At 30.8% G+C, this 25,247-nt stretch overlaps 4 protein-coding genes and 1 long non-coding RNA gene across 8 annotated transcripts in view; 2 read left to right on the top strand and 3 right to left on the bottom strand.

The window, feature by feature from the left end:
- LOC126836338 (uncharacterized) overlaps positions 1 to 6,948 on the bottom strand; it is a 158,943-nt gene extending 151,995 nt beyond the window's left edge. The window contains exon 1 of the mRNA XM_050569575.1: positions 6,767 to 6,948. The gene's annotated coding sequence lies outside the window, so the exon portion shown is untranslated. The remainder of the gene's footprint in view (positions 1 to 6,766) is intronic.
- The window catches only part of LOC126836339 (calcium/calmodulin-dependent protein kinase type 1), a 139,161-nt gene extending 128,827 nt beyond the window's left edge, over positions 1 to 10,334 (top strand). For 2 of the 4 annotated variants that reach the window (XM_050569580.1, XM_050569579.1), the window contains 5 exons: positions 1,518 to 1,658; positions 2,198 to 2,324; positions 2,434 to 2,521; positions 2,824 to 3,019; positions 8,253 to 10,334. In XM_050569580.1, coding sequence (XP_050425537.1) covers positions 1,518 to 1,658; positions 2,198 to 2,324; positions 2,434 to 2,521; positions 2,824 to 3,019; positions 8,253 to 8,323 — 623 coding nt within the window. In that variant the 3' untranslated portion in view covers positions 8,324 to 10,334. The remainder of the gene's footprint in view (positions 1 to 1,517; positions 1,659 to 2,197; positions 2,325 to 2,433; positions 2,522 to 2,823; positions 3,020 to 8,252) is intronic. The other 2 variants (XM_050569582.1, XM_050569581.1) reach the window with 1 other exon arrangement.
- A 2,034-nt stretch (positions 10,335 to 12,368) lies between these two features.
- Positions 12,369 to 15,963, bottom strand: LOC126836695 (uncharacterized). Its single transcript, XR_007685368.1, has 3 exons — positions 15,698 to 15,963; positions 15,455 to 15,633; positions 12,369 to 13,039 (listed from the first exon to the last, which is right to left on the bottom strand). It is a non-coding gene; the product is annotated as an uncharacterized LOC126836695 (long non-coding RNA).
- Positions 15,964 to 16,100: 137 nt separating this feature from the next.
- On the top strand, positions 16,101 to 18,022 carry LOC126836513 (AP-2 complex subunit mu). Its single transcript, XM_050570003.1, has 2 exons — positions 16,101 to 16,230; positions 16,302 to 18,022. Exon 2 carries the CDS (start codon positions 16,333 to 16,335, stop codon positions 17,641 to 17,643), a length of 1,311 nt encoding a protein of 436 aa, XP_050425960.1. The 5' UTR covers positions 16,101 to 16,230; positions 16,302 to 16,332; the 3' UTR covers positions 17,644 to 18,022.
- A 1,818-nt stretch (positions 18,023 to 19,840) lies between these two features.
- On the bottom strand, positions 19,841 to 22,214 carry LOC126837024 (short transient receptor potential channel 6-like). The gene is made up of 2 exons (XM_050570746.1): positions 21,657 to 22,214; positions 19,841 to 21,583 (listed from the first exon to the last, which is right to left on the bottom strand). The coding sequence occupies exons 1-2, from the start codon at positions 22,212 to 22,214 to the stop codon at positions 19,841 to 19,843; spliced, it is 2,301 nt and encodes a 766-aa protein (XP_050426703.1).
- Between the last annotated feature and the right edge of the window lie 3,033 nt (positions 22,215 to 25,247).

Below are 25,247 nucleotides of genomic sequence, written 5' to 3'. Positions count from 1 at the left end.
ACTTCAGGGTTCATCGTTAGGTTTAGTTAGGTTTTTATTAATAGTTTTATCGATCAAAAGTACCAGTCGTCAGCCGAGTTGACCTCTATTCTCTATACATTATAATATGTATCTAATCACGGATCTCATAAAAATGTTTTATCAGTTAAAAAAACTCCACGAATTCACCAGAATCATAACACAAACAAATCTATTACATTTTGAATAATTAGATATATTTTGATAAAGAAAAATATGTATAAGCTGTGGGGCATAATATAATCATTTTAATCTTTATAGTCAATTTCTACTTGCTATTTATAATCCGGTTCGACGTTAATGTTAGAACACACGAACTACTAACTTGACTTACTAGCGTTTCTTCGCTATTGTTGAATACAAATTATTTCGGTGTAATCCTTTCCATGCATTTGAATAATAAAACAAACAAACCAAAATCTGATTACTAATACATGCATCGAACAGATCTCAGAAACCATAAATCCTTTCACGCGTAAGATTTGATTAAAATATATTTTGACAAAACACGCGTTTTTGTGCATACTATTATGTTAAAAGTATGTACTATTGTCAAAAAACGGTGCCATATCGATCTTGCAATATCTTAGATCATCAGTCTCCTTCTCTCGCTATAAAAATATATAAAGGACTATGGGGAAAACAATCATGGTCAATTTTTTGTAAGAATAGTTAGCTATAGTCATCTTCTTGTGGTTTGTTCGATCCATGATCAATGTGTCTAAAAAAGATCCGCGCTGTAGTGAAGTTTTAAAAATACTTACTACGGCAAAGCTAGTGGTGTTCTGAAATTTTGCATTGCGATACAAAAACATTAGAAAAATAGACTATTATCATTTTTTCCTGTAGCACTTTTTATCCGCAGAAATTACTCGAAAATAGGCATAATATTACTATAGGTATCAAAATAATTCGGTGTCACAACATTTTCTGAATTTGATTTTTCAGCGTATCGAACCGTATAAACATAATTCGAAGTACCCTATTTTACGTAGTACACGAACTTTTGGTCTGAATCCAAAAAGGATATTCTACACAAACATCCATTATATGAACAAAATCTCTTTATAGTTTCTCTGCATGAATAATTTGCACGTGCCGTTACATAACGTACGTGCACGAAATTTAAAGTACTTGCTGCGTGATGTCTTGGAAATCCTGGAATAAATAATTCAGAACATCTAAATACTCATTGGAAACGTCCATTGTTATTTGTATATGCGCTATATCATATAGCGTGTGTTCAAATACATTTTTCCCTGCTGACGCTGGCATATTTTATTTATATAACTCAAAAAACAGTTCATTCATTTGTTTTAGACGTATGAAAAATAGTAATATACTCGAATCTATAATATCATCATTTTAACAGTTTTTTTTTTAATTTAATCATAAGTTATAGTGAACAATAATCAGGTCAAATATTAAAAGATGTATGTTTTTTCCCCCATTTGAATAATTAACATTTATAATTGTATACTCTTTGATCATTTTTTTAGCTCCAGAAGTACTGGCACAAAAACCGTATGGAAAAGCCGTGGACGTTTGGAGCATTGGTGTGATATCGTACATCCTTTTATGTGGTTACCCGCCATTTTATGACGAAAACGATGCCAATCTATTCGCTCAGATTTTGAAAGGTTTGATAAAAAATAAATATAATTTAAAAAACACAAATTATTGTTTTTACCCATCTTGTACAAAAACAAAATTTTATCTACAGTTGTATTATTAAACTTATCCTACAATTGCATACAATTTATTTAAAATTTTATAAAAAATTCTTTAAAGGTTTTCTTTGAATTAATTGTCAATTAACTATATAAGAATCCAAACATTTTATGTTAAGAAAGTATGCTACAGTTTAAGTATATTATTTAAAATAAGGACTGTTATTTTTTTTAAAGTAATGCCTTTATAAATTACTACTTAATGAAATATTCTAAGGAGCAATTATATATTTCTGTACCAATAATAATTGTTTACTCTTGAGTCTTGATTTTGCAGAGTTATTATAGTTTCGTTTCTAAGCGTCTTGACCTTTAGGAGCGTCTGGCAAGTTGGGCCCCAAAGTCTCATTTTCCTAAGGCCCTCGCTAGTTGCACCATTGCCTTTAATACGTTCTGACTAACGACACATATTATGGTACCTATCACATAACATTTAATATTCCCTACAGGCGAATTCGAATTTGATTCCCCCTATTGGGACGACATCAGCGATTCGGCGAAAAACTTCATTAAACAACTGATGTGCGTCGATGCCGAAAAGCGATACACGTGCCGCCAAGCTTTGGCACACCCTTGGTGAGTGTAAACTATAACTGTTAACAATCAAATACGAGTCTGTAAAATTCAACAGAGTATCGTTTACCTTTGCTAACTTGTAACGAAAATCTTAACTATGACCATTCAGGATATCCGGTAACGCTGCCAGCAACAAGAACATCCACGAAACCGTTTCGACACAACTCAAGAAGAATTTCGCTAAAACCAGATGGAAGGTACTTGTATAGTTTTTTATTATTATTTTTTGTTTTATATAAACTAATATTCTTCAAAATATGCACTATGGACTAATAACCAGACAGGCAGGTTGAACCGCAAGCGTCAAGCGTATATACCTATTCGATAGATATATTATAGTCACATCGTAAATTTTCATTTAAATCCGATCAAAGCGTAGTCTTCCTATATCAAAACCGTCGTCTTTGTGTAGCCTTTACACCACAGACTCTTGACAAACAATAAGCGGTTGTCCCCGAGTGTGTATGTGTGTATGACGTGTGTCTGTGTGTGTTTCCAGCAATTAATGAACGCCATAACGATGGTGCATAAAATGCAGAGGTTAGCGATGAACGTGTCAGACGCTGACGCATCATCGACGACGCCCGGGCCGGGCAGACAGAAGTGCACTACTATTGTAGAGGAAGCCGAAATCGAATGTGACGGTGATTCTTATGAGTCTAACGATGGCGGCAATAATAGTTACGGTGCAGAAGGTAGAACCGGCAAAAACGCAAAGAAAAAACAAATATGTATAAACAAAACATTAGTGTGTGTGTGTGTGTTGACGTTTGTGTACAACCAAATCTATAGTAAACAAAATAGACACATTAGAGTGGTTCATTAAAATAGGGTTAGGGCACTTTTAGTCGTTGCCATCTCCTAATTGACTCGAAATGGATGAAACTATATGTGCTTCTAAAACGATTGAGGTCTTAATTTCGATGTTAACAAGGGCCAGTAGCCAGATATCTAAGAAATTAGGATTTTTTTCGTAAAAAAAAATTATTTAAACAAAAAATATATAATTTTGCAATATTTGCTCAATTTCTAGCAGATTGATTTAGACTAAACATTTTGAAAACCTTAATTTTTTGTAAAAATCGATTGAATCATTTGAACGAGAATTTTGTAGGAAGTACCTTGAGTTATTTAAGGTACACGCTTTTCATATTTCACTACAGTGAGTTGGTACAAACGTGCTGACATCAAAATTAAATCCCAAATTTTTAGAAGAATTTTTTAATATTAATTTCAAGTCAATTTAGAGCACGCGTCGGTTGCAATTTCCCTAACCTTATTTTAACTAATACTCTAGTTATTGTTTTGCCCAACGGCTTTCTTGAATGTAATCGTAATAAAATATTTTTTTATATTATGTTGAACCTACGTAGACCAGCAATCACGATTAGATAAGTGTCTCTCATTTCATAGTGTGCTTGCAATGTTGTTGTTTTTTCCTAGTTAGTGGTTTTATTTGTATATACAATATAAAATTGCGTGGTGTCGATTTTTTTACCGCATAAAAATGACTATAACGTTCACCAAGCCCTTATCATAACACGAGACCAACCCTAGAACATAATATCAAGAATACCGATTAAGGGATTCAGGTAAAATTTCTATTTCGTTCCACCCCGGTCCCCGTGCCTAGTTTTATTGATAAGGATACTGAATCCTTTAATTTGACCAACACTCATTTTAATTGTTTTTGTATTTTCTTTTCTCTGATCAATAAAAACTCGCTTGGGTATTGTACGTTTAATTATTTTGACTATAATATAAGTGGAGAGTGTTCAACACTGACCAAAAAATCACAGCTATTTGAAATTGATGAGTTCAGAATACATTTTTTCATCCCCTTATTTCGACCACTAAGCGCACTGAGAATCAAAAAATGAAAGTTTTAACCTTTAAAAATGTAAGGATTTTACGGGCATGCTTCAGTGGTTTATGTGCCAGATACGGTTAAGTCGGAAATTAAAAGACAGCGTTATTGCGTTAATAGACTTTAATCGAACATTCAACAAGGTTGTAGCATACATTGTTGACAATTTTTACAATATATTCTGTTCTTTTTATGCGACGGCTGTAATTATAGCTAAAATATCCTAATTTGAAATAATATCATTAATGTGCTTTCCACCGTATTAAATTAATAATGTTTTGAAAAAATCATTCGAATGGATACCAAAAAAAAAGCCTGATCACTCGTGTATCTAGAAATGAAACAGCGTTTTAGGGAGTAATATTGGAGTAAACGCATTTTGTCTGTCCACTTAACTAAATCAATTGGCCAATATTTCATTTTTGCCACATAGTTCAAGCCACTTACATTAAAACTGGGAATTATACTACAATATGCACATTCACATCCACACTTGTGATTCACATAGCCAGATATTCAGATATCGCACACGCTTATATGAACTATATGAAATAATTATTGTACTAATGCAATAGAGCTAGTCCACAAAATGCACTCGTGCGGGTAAAATTTGTTTTTAATATTTTTTATATTTATTATGGGTTACATATTATCGCAACACTTATCAAATAAAAAGTTCAAATAATACAATATTTTTGTTTACTTTGTAACCAAAAATATCTCTATTTTCCAATATGTTTTTTTTTTTAAACTTTGTCCTTTTCAAACCTAGCAGTATTTTTATCAACTACATATTTTCAAATTTTTACATAGTATGCATTGAGTTTCTTTTATTCATACTGTGATGTCCGTTTTTTGTAATGAAAATTTCAGCGTTATCTTTTTTACTCACTTCTATGTATTTTTTAATAAAATGTATTTATACCTTTGAGCTCTCTTTGGTATTTATCGAGTTTTTTTAAGACATTCTGCTTAGTGGAATTTTATTAAACTAATGTTTTAAAATAAAATAACCTAAGCTAAAATCTGAATTACTAGTTTATATGCCAAATAAATGATATATTTCTGTCAAATTATAAACAATTTACCAAATAAGTATTATATGATATCATAATATAATAGGTATACAAGATTTTATTACTTTATTACACGCTCGTGTGTTGATTATACAGTTAATTACATTATATTATAGTACCGAAAAATAGATTCATTCTTGCATGTGATTTTTTACAATAGGTAATATAGACAATATTACAGCTATTGTAGATCCATATCATAGTAATTATATAGTCACTATAGAGCTTGTAAATAACGACTGGCGATTGTGTTTCATAGAAAGTTTATACGTAGCAGCTACGTTGGTTGTCATTTGTCGTATACCTAACAATAAAATATAAATTCACAATACTATTATTAGTGCTGCAATCTATTGAATTCGCCGTAAAACCGAATGCCCAAAGACTATAAACAGAGTGAACGCAAAAAGCGTCCGTCGATGCCAAAGTTCGCCATTACGCTTTTATGATACAATATTATAATATAAACATTTAAAAAATACAATCAGTTTTAAAGTAAATTGCAATCCATATCTCTTTTAAATGATATTTATTAAAATAAATTAATACCATGCGCCGAGACGGATCAATAAAACACAAAGTTACGCTTAAAATATACTAATTTTACATGCACATGTCATATTATATAATCAAAAATAGCTATTTCGATCACTCCCAAAATATACATAAATCTAATTACAACATTTTATATTTGATCCATCGCACAATAGGTAATCAAACATCAAACATCTACAATAATCTCAAGCTGTCGAATATTTTATAGGAGACTTACATCGTAAAATTGAAAAGTTTTTTAAAAGTTAATTAACATCCATTGTATGAATAAAATGTAGTTTATATATATATGGTCATAAAACTGCGACCGATATAAGTACCTACGCGTTTAACAGTTTTGCCACTGTCAACACAGCTGTACAACGCCAAACCAGAATAGAAGACCAACTAATTGTTTAATAGTTTAAAAACTATGACTTATTTTTAATAATAAACTAAAATTACTTAATGCGTTTTCTTTACATGTGTAGCAACAATTTTATGGTAATAGCTAACATATACCCAACAATATTTTCTTTTATAAGCTCACTTATTAAAAATCCCAAGCTTGTCAACTCAATTGTTAATGTCATTGGTTTAACTGTAACTTTGATTTAAAGTGGTTAATTAAATTCCAACGCAGACAAATGCATGTACTACAATATATTATGATTAAAAAAAATATATGCCTATTGTATTTTAATATCATAGGCGTAATTTCAATTTTTAATTTGGGGGGGCTGGAATTTTTTTTTAAATATATATATAAGTAAATATATTTTTGTATTTCAAAATTGTAAGCATAACCTAATTTTTTGGAGGGGGCTAAACCCACCCTAGCCCCCCCCGTATTTGCGCCTATGTTAAATATGTTGCACATTTCCAAATTAAGAGATTTAAGTTTCGATACTAAACATTGTCTTATAGGTAACTGCTTAAAAGCATTAAAAAAAACTAATACGTACCTCAGCTCTTAATCGTCTGGTTGATTAATGGTCACGTATATCACATAACTTAATAATAATAACAATGGTAAACTTTTTTCAATAATTCACTATAAATCGGTATACCGCGTTAAAATAAATTATATATTTAAAACTGAGCTAACAAATTCGTATTTATCTTAAACTCGACTAAATGAACACAATGTTTCAATACAAAGTCATAAGTAAAATTCTAGATTCGAGAACCGACTGCCTAAGTATGATAAGTAGCATTACAAAACAGCTGTTTGGGTCCCTTTAAAACACATGGGAATTCTACACTAAAGAGCCTGCGCAGGACCTGTTAGGGAGTAAAACTCTCGCTACCCTGAAAGTAGTCCGATTACACTAATATGCTTTCTGTTCGAAAAGGGAAAGATCTTAGGTCTTCGTCAAGTTTGTTGCTTATTTTTTTCTCGGTTTTTAGTAACATTAACAAAAATCAAAAGTACGATGCAATGCGCCCTGTAGAACGGTTTTCCTCGTTCAAAAAAATAATTTTTATAAACGTTGTTATCAGACTACTCTACAAGATGTAAGAATTTTTCTCTTTTTGCTATTTTTATCATTAAATTGAGTATATAGCACTCGGAGATAAATTGCATACAATAAAATAATTACATCTAATATATTATTAATCACGATATATTTGTCAGAATGACAACAAATTGTTAATGAATTAATTACTATTAAGCGACCGATACTATATTACTCCCAATATTTACAGTTTTTTTTTAACTATATAGGTACTATCACCATAACATTGTTAATTGCCCTAACTTGACCGATGGTGTCGATATTGTTATAATAATTTACTGGTTTTTTTTTTAATTTTTTATGTTATTGTAATATACATATTAGTGTTTTATTTCTTCCCTTCACTTGGATTTTCTTCTGTAGACAGCTCGGGTCATATTCCCGTTAAATAAGCGGTTTATTGTCCAACTAAAATTAATATTACCTAAAAGTTTGGAGGAAAATATTACAATTATAAAAATTATATAAGGAGTTGAAAAAAACATGTATAATTTTTTTATTTCAAATATTTAAAAAAAAAAAAAGTGTTTTAATATATGTTGCTACGATAGTTATTTTCTTTTTAAAATATGATCTAAAAAGATTTTGAAAATATTGGTAAATATTACAAAAATATTTTAATTGTTTTCCCAATAATTGAGGCGGTTATCATTTACCTATTAGACTTTTTGCGGTACATAGGTACAGTAATATTATATTAACATCATCGTTTTATAAAAATGCATCTTGTGTGATCACCTATTGTTACCTAGTTGTTTTGTTCACCACATATTATATTTTTCACTGGATACATGTTTTTTGTCCGGATAGCGTTTACACGCGGGATTCGGTCGACGATGTACTTACTCGTTTCTAAGACATCTGTACGGATTGTAGTTTTTTAGTAATTTTGTGTATTAATGTAAGTTGTATTGCTTTTGTTGTTTTCCAGCAAGCCTTCCTAGCATCGACGGTGGTGCGCAAAATGCAAATGATGGCGTTGAACAGCGGAGCTGCGAGTAGCCAAGACGCGCCAACAGACCGACCGTCTGGATCTAATTTATAGATCAAACTCTGAAGCTCCAGACGAACATATTAGTACATAAAAAAAAAAAAATTTTTAAAAAAAATCAATAATGTTGACATTTAACACTCAACTCGATAAAATATAAGCCATTAACTGTTCTACCTTGTTTAAACACAAACACAACAGCTTTTATAAACATTTTACTGTAATAATATTACATTATCATCTCATTAACGGTACGATTATGTTTTTATTAAATCTTACGTTAACATATTTAAGCGGGCCGTAAATGGTTCCATTATTATTAAAATTTAAATCTCATTTTGTAGCTCTTCTATTAATTATCAATACCTACCTAATAATAAATCGGGTACCTTTTTTTATCGCCATTAATTTTATTAATTTTACGGTATATTTTAACCAATTGTAATCTCTAATCGTATAGCTTAGATTGTATTGTTGTATTGAAATCATAATCAAAAAAAAAAAAATATTAATTCGTACTTTGTGTAATAATTGTAAATTTGTTTTTATTGTAATCAAATAAGTAATGCGCTCAAATAAGTCCATAACAGCAACAGCTGGCAAGCCCATGTAAGGTCTTCAGCATTTTATGATACAGTTGATGGATCTCTCTTAACCTGCTTATCGTAAAATTCTAAAAACCAAATATTGTCATAAACATAAGTGTTGAAAACCTCTAAAATTTGAACAACGACCACAAGTGTTATTTTCATTGATCGTATTATTGTTATCGTACTTGAAAATGTTTCATTGCTCAAATTTCAGAGGCAAACATTGTTGATGATTTTTTTTCATTCGACGTTACGTTACTCACACCGAGATACACTTTTTAAATTATATTATAACAACAAAAATAAAAAATAAATAATACAATTAAAAATAGCAGAGATTTAACCACACATAAAGTATATCTAATTGCGTTTTAACATTCCACAAAAGGTTTTTTTCGCCTACTTACATAATACATTATTATCATTAAAAATTAGAAATATGTATTCTGTGATACTTTTGTGCACATAGATATATGTTATTAGTGAATACGATTTAATAAATAAGAAATAATAATAAGCCAAAACACTATGCCTAGTACATTATACTTAAAAAATATCATGCACGCATGATGCATTATTATTATTGTATTATACATAAGATTTGTTTCTTTTTTTTACGCACAATTAAAAACAATTATATATAATATACCAGTTTTCTTATCACATGCACGTAATTGTAATTTATTATAACTAAAATGTTCATTTTATCATCCTTTATATTTCTAAATTGTAACTTTCGTAGAGCTATACTACTCGGTATTTGATTTTTCGGCTTTCATTCGTTATTAAACTTTAACTAAAACATAGATTATAACTCTTATTTTACAGTTTTACTTTTAACAGTATTTACATTACGTTCACATTCTACATAGGTATATTTTAATAGAATATTATCAAAATGTGTAATCACAAACAATAATTAGCATTATTGTTATTTTAATTATTATTAGTTTTTATGGTAACGGCGCCGTCCGTGATTTCCATAACTATAGGTATATTAGGTATGTGTTATATTTCTTAAGCCTGAGAAGTTACATATTGTTTTTTAAACTTAATTACGATTGGTCACTTAATTTTACTAAACACACTTAGGATAAATATACATTAAATTGTTATATTTATAGGGTTAAATATATATTACGACAAGTATAAACTATAAGCTGTTATCATACTTAAGTCACTAAGTTTAATTAATTACATTAGCATGCGGATCTAACTGTTCATCGATAGGTTCGCCAAATATATTAATATATATATATATATATATATATATATATATATATATATATATATATATTATAGTTAATATATTATTATATTATTTATACACTTTATATGTTTGGTTATTATTATTATTATTCTACTAAGTTAATTTTAGTAAAACTCTTTGATCTATATACTTAACTTTTTTTATCATTATTAACAGATTTATGTCACCATTTTGACATTTTTATTGTATTAGGTTATATACTTTATTTTGTTGTTAATCATAATAAAAACAATTGTAATTTGTTACATTGTACAATGCAATAAACTTAGTTGACATTGGACGACTGTGTTGTTTTTTTTTTTGCATTAATTAAACATGGCTAATTACACGCAGGTTTATTGATGTTACTGCCCTTTGATATTTATCAACAATAATAGCTCTTGCAAAAAAAGTAACTTATAAGAATTTCCATTTTAGAGAAACATTAGTAATACACAAATTAAACTATGTTCACGTAGTTCAGCCCGGCTTAGCCATAAATAGTTCTAAAGAAAAAAATATTTTGTGGTTAATGGTTTAATTAAATATTTCATTATTTTATTTCTTTAATATACATAACCACAAGTGTTGCTTAAGTTTTTTCTAAATGCCATAATAAAGTTACATATTATGTTATGGTTTAAAATCCCTAACGCTAACATATGCAAACACAAAATGTGCATAAGCAAAGCTTCGTTCTAATAATTTCATAAACTATACTTTATCAACAGAAGTTTATGATTTTATAATAATATAATTGTAAATTTATAATTAGATTATTTTATATTATAATTATTTTAAGCGTGGGTTATACTTTTTCCTTTAAGTAGTACCTATTTTGGTGATATAAGTGCTTTTGATGTGACATAACAATTATGAGACGTTGGCTGGTCCAATTTCATATCTGTAAGAATAAAATAATTTGAAATTGTGGTGAAAACCGATTTGATTTTAAAAATCCAGTTTGTTGTAATTAAATTAATTAAATTTTAACATTGTTCATTATAAAAACGAATTTTTTCAAATAAAAAAAATTAAAATCCATATACAACATATTAAAGAAGCTAAAGTACTCGTTGCTTTTTAAGAATTAAAAGACCAGCCTAAAAAGCCTAAATTTTGTTAGGCTTTTTGGTCTAAAACATAAAACACGAAGACCTGCTTTCATTAATCTCAAATATAACTTATTAAATATTGAGTTTCATAACTATTTTGAAAAACTAACAAAATAGACAAAGAAAAAAGATTTCAAAGAACATGCCTAGAATGGTTAAACGCCAAAATATAGATCTAATTAGAAAACAATGATCCAGAAGAATGTTTTAGAATTAGTGTTTTATTTCACTAGTTGACAACTAAATGTCAGATTTATTAAGAACAAAAATATTGTAGCTGGCTTTAATTTTCTATTTAAAGTTATGGTAAAAAAAGTGCTCAAAGATTGAAGTGAGTTGTAATCAAATAATATTAACCAACAGTTTTTGAAACAGATTTGAAGTTAAGAATTTGATACAAATTATGAAAAATTGAGTGAACGTGAAATAGACGCATTGATATATGCAATTAAGATCTGCTCCCAATGTTTTTGGAATCCTTTTAATCTTTTCTCTGTTATATCTAGTGAATTTAAAAAAAACTTATTTATTAATTGGTTATAAATTAAAAAAAAATTAAATTAAGGATTGGTTTTTAAAAGTGAAAATAATATTAGTACAGCTAAATATAAGGACTTGTTCTACACTCTTTCTATCTAGGGCCTAGGCCCTAGGACCTAGGCTTTATCTAAGGCAGTAAATCAAATTAAGATTATAAAATAGACATTACAATCAAAAATTATGGACAACAAGTTTTAAATAATCAAATTAATATTTATTTATAATTATTTTAAAATTAAAAATATTAGCAAGGGAAACCACTTCCATGACTAAGCATGTGGATACTTGTAATTCAAAAAATACTTAATCATTAGTACATACTAATTAGCAAACAGACATTGTTATGATTCATAGATCTTAAGACATGTTCAAATTGTCTTTTAAAATACTATTAAGATATTTTTAATTTTACAAAATGATATATTTTCAATTACGAGCTCACTTTAGAATATTAGACAACATATATAAACATAATAAAAAAATGTATAACTTTGGAGTATGTATTATGTCAACGTTCATGCTTGTGTTAATGCTTGCGATAAATTATAATAACAACTCATGATTTAGAAAGTAAAATAAGTTTTATTGAATCTTAAAGTTTAAACATTGACAATGAATAGTAAATAATAGTATTGATAAATTGTAACTACTAATCGATGCCACGGAAATAAAGTTTATAGCTTATATCGCTTTATGCAAAAGTGACCTTTGTTAGGCTTACACCAAATAGCCTTTAAACAGTAAAAAAAACTAAAAGATATATTAAAACCGCTTTATGGTTAAAACAAAAAATTATAAAAAAATTTAAGAGAAAAAATAGTTAGTAATTTCAAAGTTATTACTAATAAAATTTAAATGTACCATGTAAAACATAAATGTAAAAAAGTGTAAAACAAATAATCTACAAAAACTCCAATAATTAAGAAATTCAAATTTATGAAAAACAAAAATGTATTGTATTTTATTTAAATTTTAGTTTTATATATGTTTGATGAATAAATAATGAAGTTACTATATGGAAGGATCATACTTTTTATACATTAAATTAATCTTAGTTACCTAAATCTACGATCAATTAAATTATTTGAATGAAAATATATTGGATAAAAATAAATAATACAAATTATTTAATACAAATGTTACACACTTTTCAAATATTTATTTACTAACATAATATTTTTTCTGCTACAGCCACAGGTTCTCTCGGCATATTAAATTTCAAATGTTCATTGTCTGCAATAAAAATCACATTTTATTTATAATAATATATTTTTATTTTTATTTTATTATTTGATACATTTAGAAATAACAGAATGCTAGACACAGCATTATCAGGTTACACATTTTTTACACACCAACAAAGGTAGTATAGGTATTCAAATAACGACAATCATCTGACATAAAATTGTTTTCCTGCTTAACTTTTTATTAGTGATTCAGTTGAATTAATTTAGTGGGACTGTTTAACTAATACGTTTCACACTGATTCGAAATTTTGAACTATACAAAACAAGAAATCTGTAATCGCTATTGATTTGCTAATTTAATTTGATAATTGGATACGACTAAAATATAAAAATGAGCAGTTTTTTTTCTTAAAATATGTATGAATATACACATGCACCAATATTCGTAGATATAAACAGTGTTAATTAAATATTATAACAATAATCAAAGTACAAGGTGAAGTTCGGAGATGTCGTAACAGAGGACTTAAAAGTAATAGGCTAGGCAAGGTGATGCCTTGTCCCCAGCTCTGTTCAAAATAGCGTTGGTATCGGTTGTATGAGAAACCCTAGTAACAGCGAGTGGAGTTAAAATTAAAGAGAAATTCAGTCTTACAGCTCCTAGTAAAAAAAAATGTCTCCATTAAAAAACTAGTACCAAATGTTTTACATACATACAAGTAAGTACTTTAAAAATTTCAAAACTTTTGGTTCATGTCATAAAAAGGTATAGGCTCTTAAACATATCAGTTTTTAGTAAAATGTCAAACTTTGAGGTTACTTGTAATTTTTAATATTGTAATATTGTAATATTTGAAATTTTGACCTTGAGTTAGTAAAAAATTGAATAAAATTAATAAAATGTTCAATTTGTTGTTCAATTTTTAAGTACTTTAAAATTTGACAAAAAAATTGTTTAAGTACATTATGAAAAAGAACACTTAAATTCAAATTGTTCAGTGAAAGTTCCATTTCCATATCATAATTAGTCATTAAGTAACGTGATCGTGAACTTAAGGTGTTTTTACAACAAATTTTCTTCATTTTTCTGATTTTATGAAAATATCTGCGTAGGATATGCAAGTTTGAGGCATTTCAAAAATCCACTCGTACGCACATAAGGTGATTTGGCATGGAATGACCTAGATGAAATAACTATAATAGCAGAAAATGAAGCGAGTCTAAAGGATACTACAAGAAATTTACTGTAAAATGGAAAGAGAATTGGGTTAACAATAAATGAGGATAAGACAAAATATATAGGATTAACTATAGAGTGCGATACTTGGATATTGGTGACAATAAATTTGAAAGAGTGAATGATTTCAAATACCAAGGGGTAGACATCAACAAGACACAAATAGCCATGAGGAAATAAAACCTAAATTAGCAACGGCAAACAGACGTTATTTTGAATTGGTTCCTCTATTTAAACAAAAGATTTTATCATGGAAGACAAAAATAACTCTTTACCAGTACTACCGCCTTGTATATATGTGAGGCATGGGCCACAACAAAGTCGGATGAATTTAAACTGGCAACTTTTGAACGGAAAATATTAAAAAAAATCTATAGACCAAAAATTAACAATGAAAGAGAATATGAGATAAGGACAAACCAGGAGATTCATGACCTGTACGGAGGAGCAAATATCAACGGAGTCATAAAAAGTAGTAGATTAACCTAGGCTGGACACGTATGGAGATCCGAAGGTCCAATTGTACAAGTTATGAAATGGAGACCAAACACAATAAGGCCAAAAGGGCGTCCTAGATAAAGATAGAAGATTAGAGTGGTCAAGAACTTGGAATAGAGAATGGGAAAGAACATGCTAGGGACAGAGACCTTTGAAGGCAAGTGATTGTTGCGGCAATGAGCCTAAATGGCCTATAAAACGCTTCGAAGAAAGAAAGAAAGAATTTTATTTACTCATTTCATTTCAAACCTACTAAATATTTTAATAATACGTTGTCCCTTAAATTACCATCTAAAATATAATTATGATTTGGCTCAAGTATAATAAATCATAACTAATTTTTGCCAAAATATAGCATTCATTTGTTTTTAGGTGTGGACTAACATTGAAATCACTGTATCAATTAACTTAATTAATAAATTAAAAATTGCACATTTAAAGAATAAATGTTAATCAAGTTCACACTATTGCCCTAATAAAAGAAAAGAAGTTCCTGATTTTTAATTGTTAATAATGTTCCTTACTGTAGTGGTAAAAATACTAAATTAGTACCGAAAAGTTATTAATTTTAACAAAAATTATGGCCACTGCAACAGTCATAGTAAAGTTTCAGTTTAATTTTTTATGTTTACTATAAATGTGGACTTTTAAAATTTTTAAATTAATCAAATTTAACCTGTGTCTAAATCTCACATATTGTTAAATCATATTAACTTGAATACCTACTTATTTCCAAGAATAGAAACTCAAGTTTCTTTCCAATGGTAACATGGTTCCTGCTTCAATCTAACAACCCTCTTATTGTACATCTTACGTTCTCCGCCAAAATGAATCTGATTACTAACACATTGGCTGGGCTCATACTAGATTCGCTTTCCTTGAAGCGCGTGCCACTTCATTGAAATCTGAACAAAACAAATTAAACTACTGTACGTAAGCATATAACTATTGAAAATATAATTTACATACAAACCAATAGCTTAAAATAATAAATTAGTTAAATATTTTTCATAGCAAAAACACCAAACGGAATGTACAATGTTTCGAATAAACTTGATGTAAGCAATATAGGCAATAGTTCGTAACATTTTTGTTATTTCTCTTTTTGAATATCAAAACGTTCACTTTTTAAGGGATGCAATTTCTAGTTGCTAGAGAATACAATTGCGTTATGTGTTAACTTGTTAATTAAGACTTAAGTTAAGAGTAGTGAGAACCATAATCCCTTGTTTATCTATCTTACGCGCCGTTCAAGTGTTATAAGACCTCTTTGGCCGGTTTAGCGTTATGTCACGATTTTTACCTCCGTAGTGATAACGACGTTGCAGCAAACTGTTTTGATAACGTTCGTTTAACTTCGATCAATAGACGTATGACCGTATACATACATGTATATATTGTATGACAAAAAAAAAAAGGGAAACGCCGACCGTAAATTATCTTTTTATTAACTGTAACCAAATTATAATCTTGATTCTTGTTGCCGTTGAGCGTACAACTAGGTAATTGGATTTTATTTAAATATATATTATTTTGTTTGTTCAAGTACTGAACGATTGTTTTGTTTTTACAGTTTCGTTATTTAGAGCGACGCCGATTTCATCATGATTGGCGGTTTGTTTATGTACAACCACAAAGGCGAGGTGCTCATATCTCGAGTTTACCGAGACGATATTGGTCGCAATGCAGTGGACGCGTTTCGTGTTAACGTCATCCATGCACGCCAGCAAGTACGGTCGCCGGTCACGAACATTGCGCGCACGTCGTTTTTCCATATACGTCGAGCGAACATTTGGTTGGCCGCAGTCACCAAGCAGAACGTCAATGGCGCAATGGTGTTTGAGTTTCTCATTCGGTTCACTCAAGTAATGCAGTCCTACTTCGGTAAGATCAATGAAGAGAATATAAAAAACAACTTTGTTCTCATCTACGAACTGTTGGACGAAATATTGGATTTCGGGTACCCACAAAATTGTGACACGGGTGTATTGAAAACATTCATCACCCAGACCGGCGTGAAGTCACAAAGTAAAGAAGAACAAATGCAAATTACGTCTCAGGTCACTGGTCAAATTGGTTGGAGACGAGAAGGTATCAAATATCGTCGCAATGAACTATTTTTGGATGTTCTCGAGTATGTTAATCTGTTGATGTCACCTCAGGGACAAGTATTGTCAGCTCACGTGGCTGGACGTATTTTAATGAAATCCTACTTAAGCGGAATGCCCGAATGTAAATTCGGTATCAATGACAAAATAGTAATGGAATCGAAAGGGACAAAAATTATTGACGAGACTGGTTCCAGGACAGCTGCAGGAAAGCCTGTGGTTGTAATTGACGATTGCCAATTTCACCAGTGTGTTAAACTCTCCAAATTTGAAACTGAGCATTCCATAAGTTTTATTCCTCCAGACGGTGAATTTGAGTTAATGCGTTATCGTACTACTAAAGATATATCATTGCCGTTTAGAGTTATACCATTAGTACGTGAAGTCGGTCGCACACGTATGGAAGTTAAGGCTGTGTTGAAGTCTAATTTCAAACCTTCGCTTTTGGGACAAAAGATCGAGGTCAAAATACCAACTCCATTAAATACTGCTGGAGTACAATTGTTATGTTTAAAAGGTAAAGCTAAGTACAAAGCTTCGGATAATGCTATTGTGTGGAAAATCAAACGAATGGCAGGAATGAAGGAAACGCAATTATCAGCTGAAATTGATCTCCTGGAAACTGACACCAAAAAGAAATGGACTAGACCACCAATCTCAATGAACTTTGAAGTGCCATTCGCTCCATCAGGTTTTAAAGTGCGTTATTTGAAGGTTTTTGAGCCAAAATTGAATTACTCTGATCATGATGTAGTAAAATGGGTTCGTTATATTGGGCGAAGTGGTTTATATGAAACTAGATGTTAGATTTTAATAACTAAAATTGATTTTAATTATTACCTAATTTTTTTTTTTTTTACTTATTGGTTTACTACTATTATGTGTAAAACCCTACATTTATAAAGTATAATAATATTTATTGAATAATGAATTTAATACAATTCACTCATGTAGGCTTTATATAAAATATATCTATTGTTATATAGGCTAGTCATTTATAAATTATTAACAACACATAATTAAATTATCTAATTAGCATTATTTATTCCCAAATTTTTTTTTATCATTGTATCTTTTTTTTATATCAATTATGATCTGTATTTAATTATAATATTATTTATACGCACCTGAGTAAAAGCGTAATTAAGAAATGATATATTAATAGTTTATAACGCCTAATAATAATAAAATAGTATACGTGAAATAAAAGAACAATATTGATGTATCCATCATAAAATGTTAATTATGTCATGTGTAAACTCATTATCTATTATAATTACTATTTAAAAATTATTGTGTTACTCTTCTTTTTAATTGTTTTCTATTTATTTTAATGATGTATAACAAGTATTAGTTATTGTACTTAGGTCATCACTTATTAGTCTCTACAATTACTTATCCACCATATTATTTTAGGTGATTTTACTCAGATAAAAAATTTTTTTTTAATATTATTTGATATTAATACTTATATCTGCACTAAATTATAGGTAAGTACTAAGTGATTAGTTTTCATTAAAAAATATATTATTAAAATATACTCTCAAGATGACTTAAGAACCACAAGTTTGAGCGACTTTATAATATTCTTATTCACGTGATCATGTTAGACAATTATCAATGTTTGTAAAAAACTAATCTCTTCAAATGAATAATTTTTTTAACTTAAAATTGAGAATTAATATCATACTTTGTTTGTTCCTCTAGTAGTGTAACATAATATATTGACTCGGTAAATAATAATAATTTAATTTTTTTTTTTTAAAGGAAAATTATAAAAACATTATTTACACATAAATACTAGTATAAGCAAAAGCAAAAGAAAAATATTAATTTTAACTTTAAATCAGAATCAAAAAAATTTATGTAAATCTAAATATTGACAATTAATTACTTATTTTACTTAATTTATTAATAACTTTACTTATTTTTCTATATTTTGTTGATTTACTGTGACTTAAAATAATTTATTATACTATACTTTAAGCTAAAATAAAAAACTTACTTAATTACTTATAACTACTATGAGGTTATTTTAATTATAATAACTATACTATATAAAAGATCTTTAAAGCTATCACTGCCTTTTAGAAAAAATTAAGCTTATGATAGTATTTAAGTTGATGCAAAAGTAAACACTAAACAATTCTATTATTTACATAAGTCATCTAAAAAAGAATTATTTCTTCAATATAAATGCTAACTTGGTAAGTTCAAGTTGCTAATGGAAATAAGTAACGTGGATAACATTAAAATAGCTACCGACAATTTACATGTTAATTATTTATTATTGAAAGTAGTAACTATAGTAAAATCGGTAAATAGTTGTTAGTAAAAACACAACCCACAAATTATACTGTTTAATAAATCGTGGCAAAATAGTGGACAACCTTGTCACAAAATAGAATACGGATATTTTATTAAACAAATGCATTATTTTGATTAAGAAATAATCTACTTTTTCATGCTTATTTATGAGTATTGATACACCAAACAAGATTACAATTAATAGGTAGTTTAGTTATTGTGAGCAATATTGAAGAAAATATACTATAATGTCTTTTAAACAAACATGTAACAACATCGTGCCATGAAAGACTAAATCACTGATAACATAATACTTTATTATAATGTAAATGCTCTAGGTATCTATTTTTAAACAACAAAATTCGAAGTTTCTTGTCTTTCTTACTTCCTGATTGTGTAGTATATATATATATGGCTATCGTGTAGGGGCAGCGTACTGCGTAATTAGTCCGTAATTGGCATCGTTGGGATATCTAGGTGATATCTAACAATATTTAATTAGATAATTAATAATTACTTGCTCGCTAAAATACCAATTTGATATATTGTAAATACTTAATACAAAAAAATACTTTGGAAAAATTAATCACACGTTATTGTGTACCTTTAGATTTACATAAATCAGTACCTATATGATCTTGTAGTTGCGAAAAAAGACGATATACAACTAAGACTACCTATCTCTTAAACTTAAGCTTTAACTGTACAATGGACTACATTTTCTGACTACGTTTTCTGTTAATTTGTTTCGAAAATATCTTTTTAGCAGTTTGCTCATGAGATTTTTGTATAGGTCTTCAGAATTCCCTTTCTTCTGGTTAGCTTTGGACGTTACCATGTTCATGAAGCCCTTGGCGCCCGCCTTGCAGCACTTGCACAGACAACTGAACGTATCCACGAAACAACGCAGCGACGGAATCAGATTCAGCGGTGGTGGAAGATCGGTGTGCACGGAAAACGATAGGAAAACTTGGGTGCGACCGAACACCCATTCGATGTACGAGTTACCCGTGACCCTCTGGAACGTGTTGGTCATGGTGGCGATTAGCATGTTCAGCATGATTATCACCGACAGCGTTTCGAATATCGCGTACAACAACGTGCCCACCGCTTGCGTGACATAGTGGTTGTTGACCTCCGGCATTTCCTCGAGTGCTGCTGTCATGTCGTTCGCGCCGTTGTTCTCGATGATAACCGACCCGGCCGTGGACGACGTCATGCAAAATATACCCCAGAACAGTGTCTTCAGCGTCGAGTACACGCTGACGAATGAATCGTCTTGTGTTATCTCACGACCGTTGACGGGATTGACCTGTGTCATTCCGTCGTAGTACTGGTAAAGCCGGCACAGGCCTGCGGTGAAAGCCAGTATAATAATACCGAACAGTATGGCGAACCGCGAGAAGTCGGTGGTCATTTTGCCCAGCGAAACCTGCATTGGGCCCAGCGCATAACTGAGCTGACACAGAAACAATAATCGCAGATACGACATGACTGTGGCAATAGCCAACATGCCCTCGGCGATCAACACAGGGTTGGTCCAGTGCCAATAACGGCGGTCATTCGGGTCAACCGTAGTAATCGAGTTGTCGTCGACTGCGGCCTTGCCACTGTTGACGTACGACAGGCCCCAGCAGACAAACGTTACCGCAAAAACGGCGAGCTTGACGCAATCGTACACGTTCCACAGCATGCGGAAATACCGTTTGGGCCCTTGTACACACACCAATCTGAAGATACGCGCCACGAACGATATGAAATACACAAAAAGCGCCCACTTGAGCGCGACGATATACATGGAGTTTTGATTCGCCTGCGTCTTGTCTAGGTTGTTGGCGTACGTGAGTAACACAAGAAACACGACGTACGAGGCCAAATAATTGAGCATCCGGTTGACAGGCAACGCGTAGTGTTGGCCGCGTTTCGTGTACGGCCCCAGCAAATAGAGCAGCATAATATAAGGTAGCAGTACTATCCGAGGCAGCACGATATAACTCTTGTATAACGGTCCCAAGCGCTTCCATTCGTACCAGTCACCGGCCCACGCCTTCTCCAGCGTCTGTTGGACGTACGCGTGTGCTACGAACTCTTTTTGTTTCAAATCCATGGCCAGCACTAACCGATGATACGGGAACGTACCGAAGAAAGTGCAACCCTCCTGATTAGACAGTATCAACTCCACTTCGGCTGACGACCGACACAGCCCTATCAGGTTGACCGCGAACAACCTAGTATGCAGGTCCAGTATTTGGTAGTCCGACTTGAATATCCTGTCTACGTCACCGTGATCCCGGAGCATCCGGCTAAGATGGAACGACGTTAATATCGGATCGTCGGATGTCAGCGATATGTACGCTGGATTAGAGATTGCTCGAAAGACGGACAGCTTCGTCTCGGCCGCTCCCAGTCCGTTGTTAAGTTGAGCTAGCGATTTGCACACCTAAAGCATTCCGTTGGTACGGCAAAATATAAGTTATTATTCGCAACGAGGCACGTAAGTTATCTACATTCACCTCTTTGCACACACACGTGGGCTTGTGCGGTATGGCTATGGTGTGCCCCCGTTTAAGTAGTAAGCTAATAATTCTGAACAGTCCGCACTGGGCGGCCAACATAAGTGGCGTCAGGTATTGAGGGTACACCGCGGAGTGTTCGTAGCCGACAAACGCCTTCTCCGGGTTGGTCTCTTGTAACATGTCAAGGAATTTGACGACAATGGAATATCGGTTATTCTGGATAGCGTACATCAACGAGTCGCCGATATCTAGTCCGGGACGCGCCAACAACATATCTATAATCGGCTCGCAGTTACCCTCGATGGCCAAGTTCAAACCCGTCATGCCATGATAATTCTTGCAGTTGATATCCAGGTCTTTGTGATCGCTGAGCATACTGTTTACAGACGAAACGTCACAAGACTTTACCATATTGAAAAATTTATTTTGAACTTCTTCGATAGGCGACTTTTGTTTGACGGTGCGCAACGATTGGTTGCTGCTGGTAATATCTGTGGCAGATACATACGAATCGACTGAGGTAGTTTCAATATTATCGCTTGACGTTCGGGACATAGTCAACTATACACGTGTAATGTTTTTTTGCAAATATTAGCCAATAACTCAGTTAATAGTTTTTAAACTAACTCAGACGTATTTGATGCGAATAAGCAACCCTGTAGTAACTATAGTTTTGATAATAAGTAATAACGTATAAATATCGGTGTTTTCAACAGACCAGCATATTTTGTAATAGATAGGTATATTCTTATTATAAATTGAATAATACTAATTAAAATATTATGTAATACTAATATTAAGCTTATATTGCAATTATACATGGAATAGCGTCAGCGGTGGCATCACTGATGGCACTATCAGATATTAAGGGTATATCGTTTTTTCAGTGTTATCATGAACATAATAATTTACATAAATAAAAAATTAATTATTATAAATATATATATGTACATTATATAATATTTTATGATATTATGATATAATATTATTAAAATATAAAATTAAACGTTATCACCATACAACAAATGAGATGACAACCAAGGTGGATTTATCAGGTGTTAACACTCGCTACCCATTACCGTACGAAAGGTTGATGGACAATATCGCACCAGTTGAACACTCTGCTAGATCGCGTTGGTTACCCGATAAAGTCTCAACAATGCATGTACAGCATACGCAAAATTGATTTAAATTGAAGTTATTTACATCAAATATCAATTATATTAAAGTTTTATTAATTTTGGTTGTTCTAATACATTTACAATACATTAAGAAATTTATTAAAGTGTTATGTAGAATTAATTATTTCAATTAGTAATTAGTTATGCCCAAATAGGTAACCTTTTGGCTTCTGCATTAATAAGTGCATACCTTCCTATACTGCATTAAATTAATATATTTGAATTTACCTACTTGTTGTTAAAATATTTTATAGCAATATTTAAAAAAAATTGTTTATCAATGTTGAACTGAGATATTACTCAGTACAACATTGATAAAAAAAAACATTAAAAAATGGAGTAGTTCTTAAAATATTACGCATTTCTTGTACAACAATAGTACTAAAAAATAATTTGAACAGAAATTGTATACATGACAGCAGTAGTCAAAGGGTTAAAATACTGGGTGATTCTTTTAACGCCCTACATTAGTTTACTCTTAAAATAATTGCAAATGTGTAGTGGTTATTTTTGAAAAACATTTTGATTATACTATATTACTATATAAAACAATATTTAAATTTTTATCTTTTTTAGTATTTTCTAGAGCTTTATCAACTTTTGAAACTTAAATGGTAACGTAAGTATATTTTTAATTTTTTAAATTAACAATAATTTGCTGAAGATGAAGTGAAGCTAAATTTTTGTCGGCTCTTGGAAATTTTGATTCCATTTATCAATTATATCCTACATAATAATAAAACTATATAACTGAGCAAATTGAAGGTTACCCTATGTTTTATTGCATAATATATGTTGGAATTCCTAATTTAGACCTTACTCAACTCTACCTTTAAACTGTCCCTAACTTAACCATATACAATATTTAAAAATGCTATTAAATAGATTGCTGCATGTATTCAATAATTATTGTCAACTTTTACTAGTCTATACTTCAGATATTTGTTTTAACTTTCATTAAACTGACACATTCATGCTTTAGTCTTGCTAAGAAATTGTTAAAAACTAACTACTAAATAGTATAAAGTTCTGTACGAATACCATGTCATAAGAATTAAACCCGAAGCATCCTAAATCATTATCGAGTTTACCAAATATTTGAGTTAGCATAATATTTGCGAAGGATAAAACATAGATGGATATTTTTTTTTTCATTTTTGTATGATTTAATATCATTGGGCAATCCAGTATTGCACCCAGGTACAAAACATTTGTTGGGCATTATTTGGTTAAAAAACGTAACCAAGTCTTAAGTCTAAAAAAATCTTAATTGAACAACGTGTGCAGCATTAATCGCGCTCAAAGGGATGATTTTCAAAACAAAAGCTCATGTTTTTTGAGACTTTATCGGGTATCCAACGCCATCTAGCGGAGAATTCAACTGGAGCGTTTTTTTCAATCAGCTAATCGGCAGAGTGTTAACACCTGATAAATCCACCTTGATGACAACCACATATCATCAACCTTCTCGGAAACAAGGCGAGTGATAAAGCCATCTTAGGTGCCATCGGAGATTTTCGGATTTAAAAACGAACACCAATGCCACCGGTGTCATCACAGATGGATTATAGAGTTTATGTATAGATGCACAGAATATATGAAAGCAGAAGGATCATTTTCAATATAAGCAAACAAGTGACGGCCATTTTGTAAAGTCTATTTAGTATGTTGATAATAATACATTTCTGGATGGACCGCCGTGGATACTGAATTGTACTGCTAGAGGCCGCCCTATATTCCGTGATTAATTTGTACGCCAGGACGGCCAGAATTGGACGATGAAACTGACGAATCGCATATTGTACTTATGTGCCGTTTAAATAAATATGCAACATATATTACCTGCCGACTAAATTTTGAAACTATAATTGTAAATTAGCAAATATTAAGGGCTTTCTGGTGATATACGTCTCATATTTGTACTCATAGCCGTATAACCCTACGACGGATCTATAGACGATTATTGCAACGTATCTATATCGCATATAAAAGAATTGTTTTATTTTTATTTTAAAGGAGAAGGGATAAACTTTAACACTAAAATGTTGGGCTCAAAAAGTACATTTTAAGTACGATTTCTGTTTGAGATGTTACACGGTTCAGCTGTTTGGCAGTCCTGGCACAAAACAAAATAAAAAGATAACAAATCAATACAGAGGGGTCGGGAGATAGTGGAGACGGAGTTTATTGGGAAGGGAGAGGTCACATAAATTATTATAACTGGAAGTGATAAAATCACTTTTAAATAATTTCATCGATGCTTATCTGCATAGTTATACAAGCATCGCCAATAATGGTCTTAAAATTGTATTTTTAGTATTAGTGTGGGTACGATTAGGGTTGGTCGCCTGTTAATAATAATTCATTGTCGTTGTTTATTTTTTATAAACCTGTTGGTTTTTGATTC

The sequence above is a fragment of the Adelges cooleyi genome, unplaced genomic scaffold (assembly GCF_023614345.1).
Source record: "Adelges cooleyi isolate 19-005CV unplaced genomic scaffold, UGA_ACOO_1.1 ACOO_flye_CR_arks_rails_tigmint_CR_PRNA_247, whole genome shotgun sequence".
Classification (NCBI taxonomy): Eukaryota; Metazoa; Arthropoda; class Insecta; order Hemiptera; family Adelgidae; genus Adelges; species Adelges cooleyi.
Note: the sequence above shows the minus strand (reverse complement) of the source record. Positions and strands in the feature narration are given on the sequence as shown.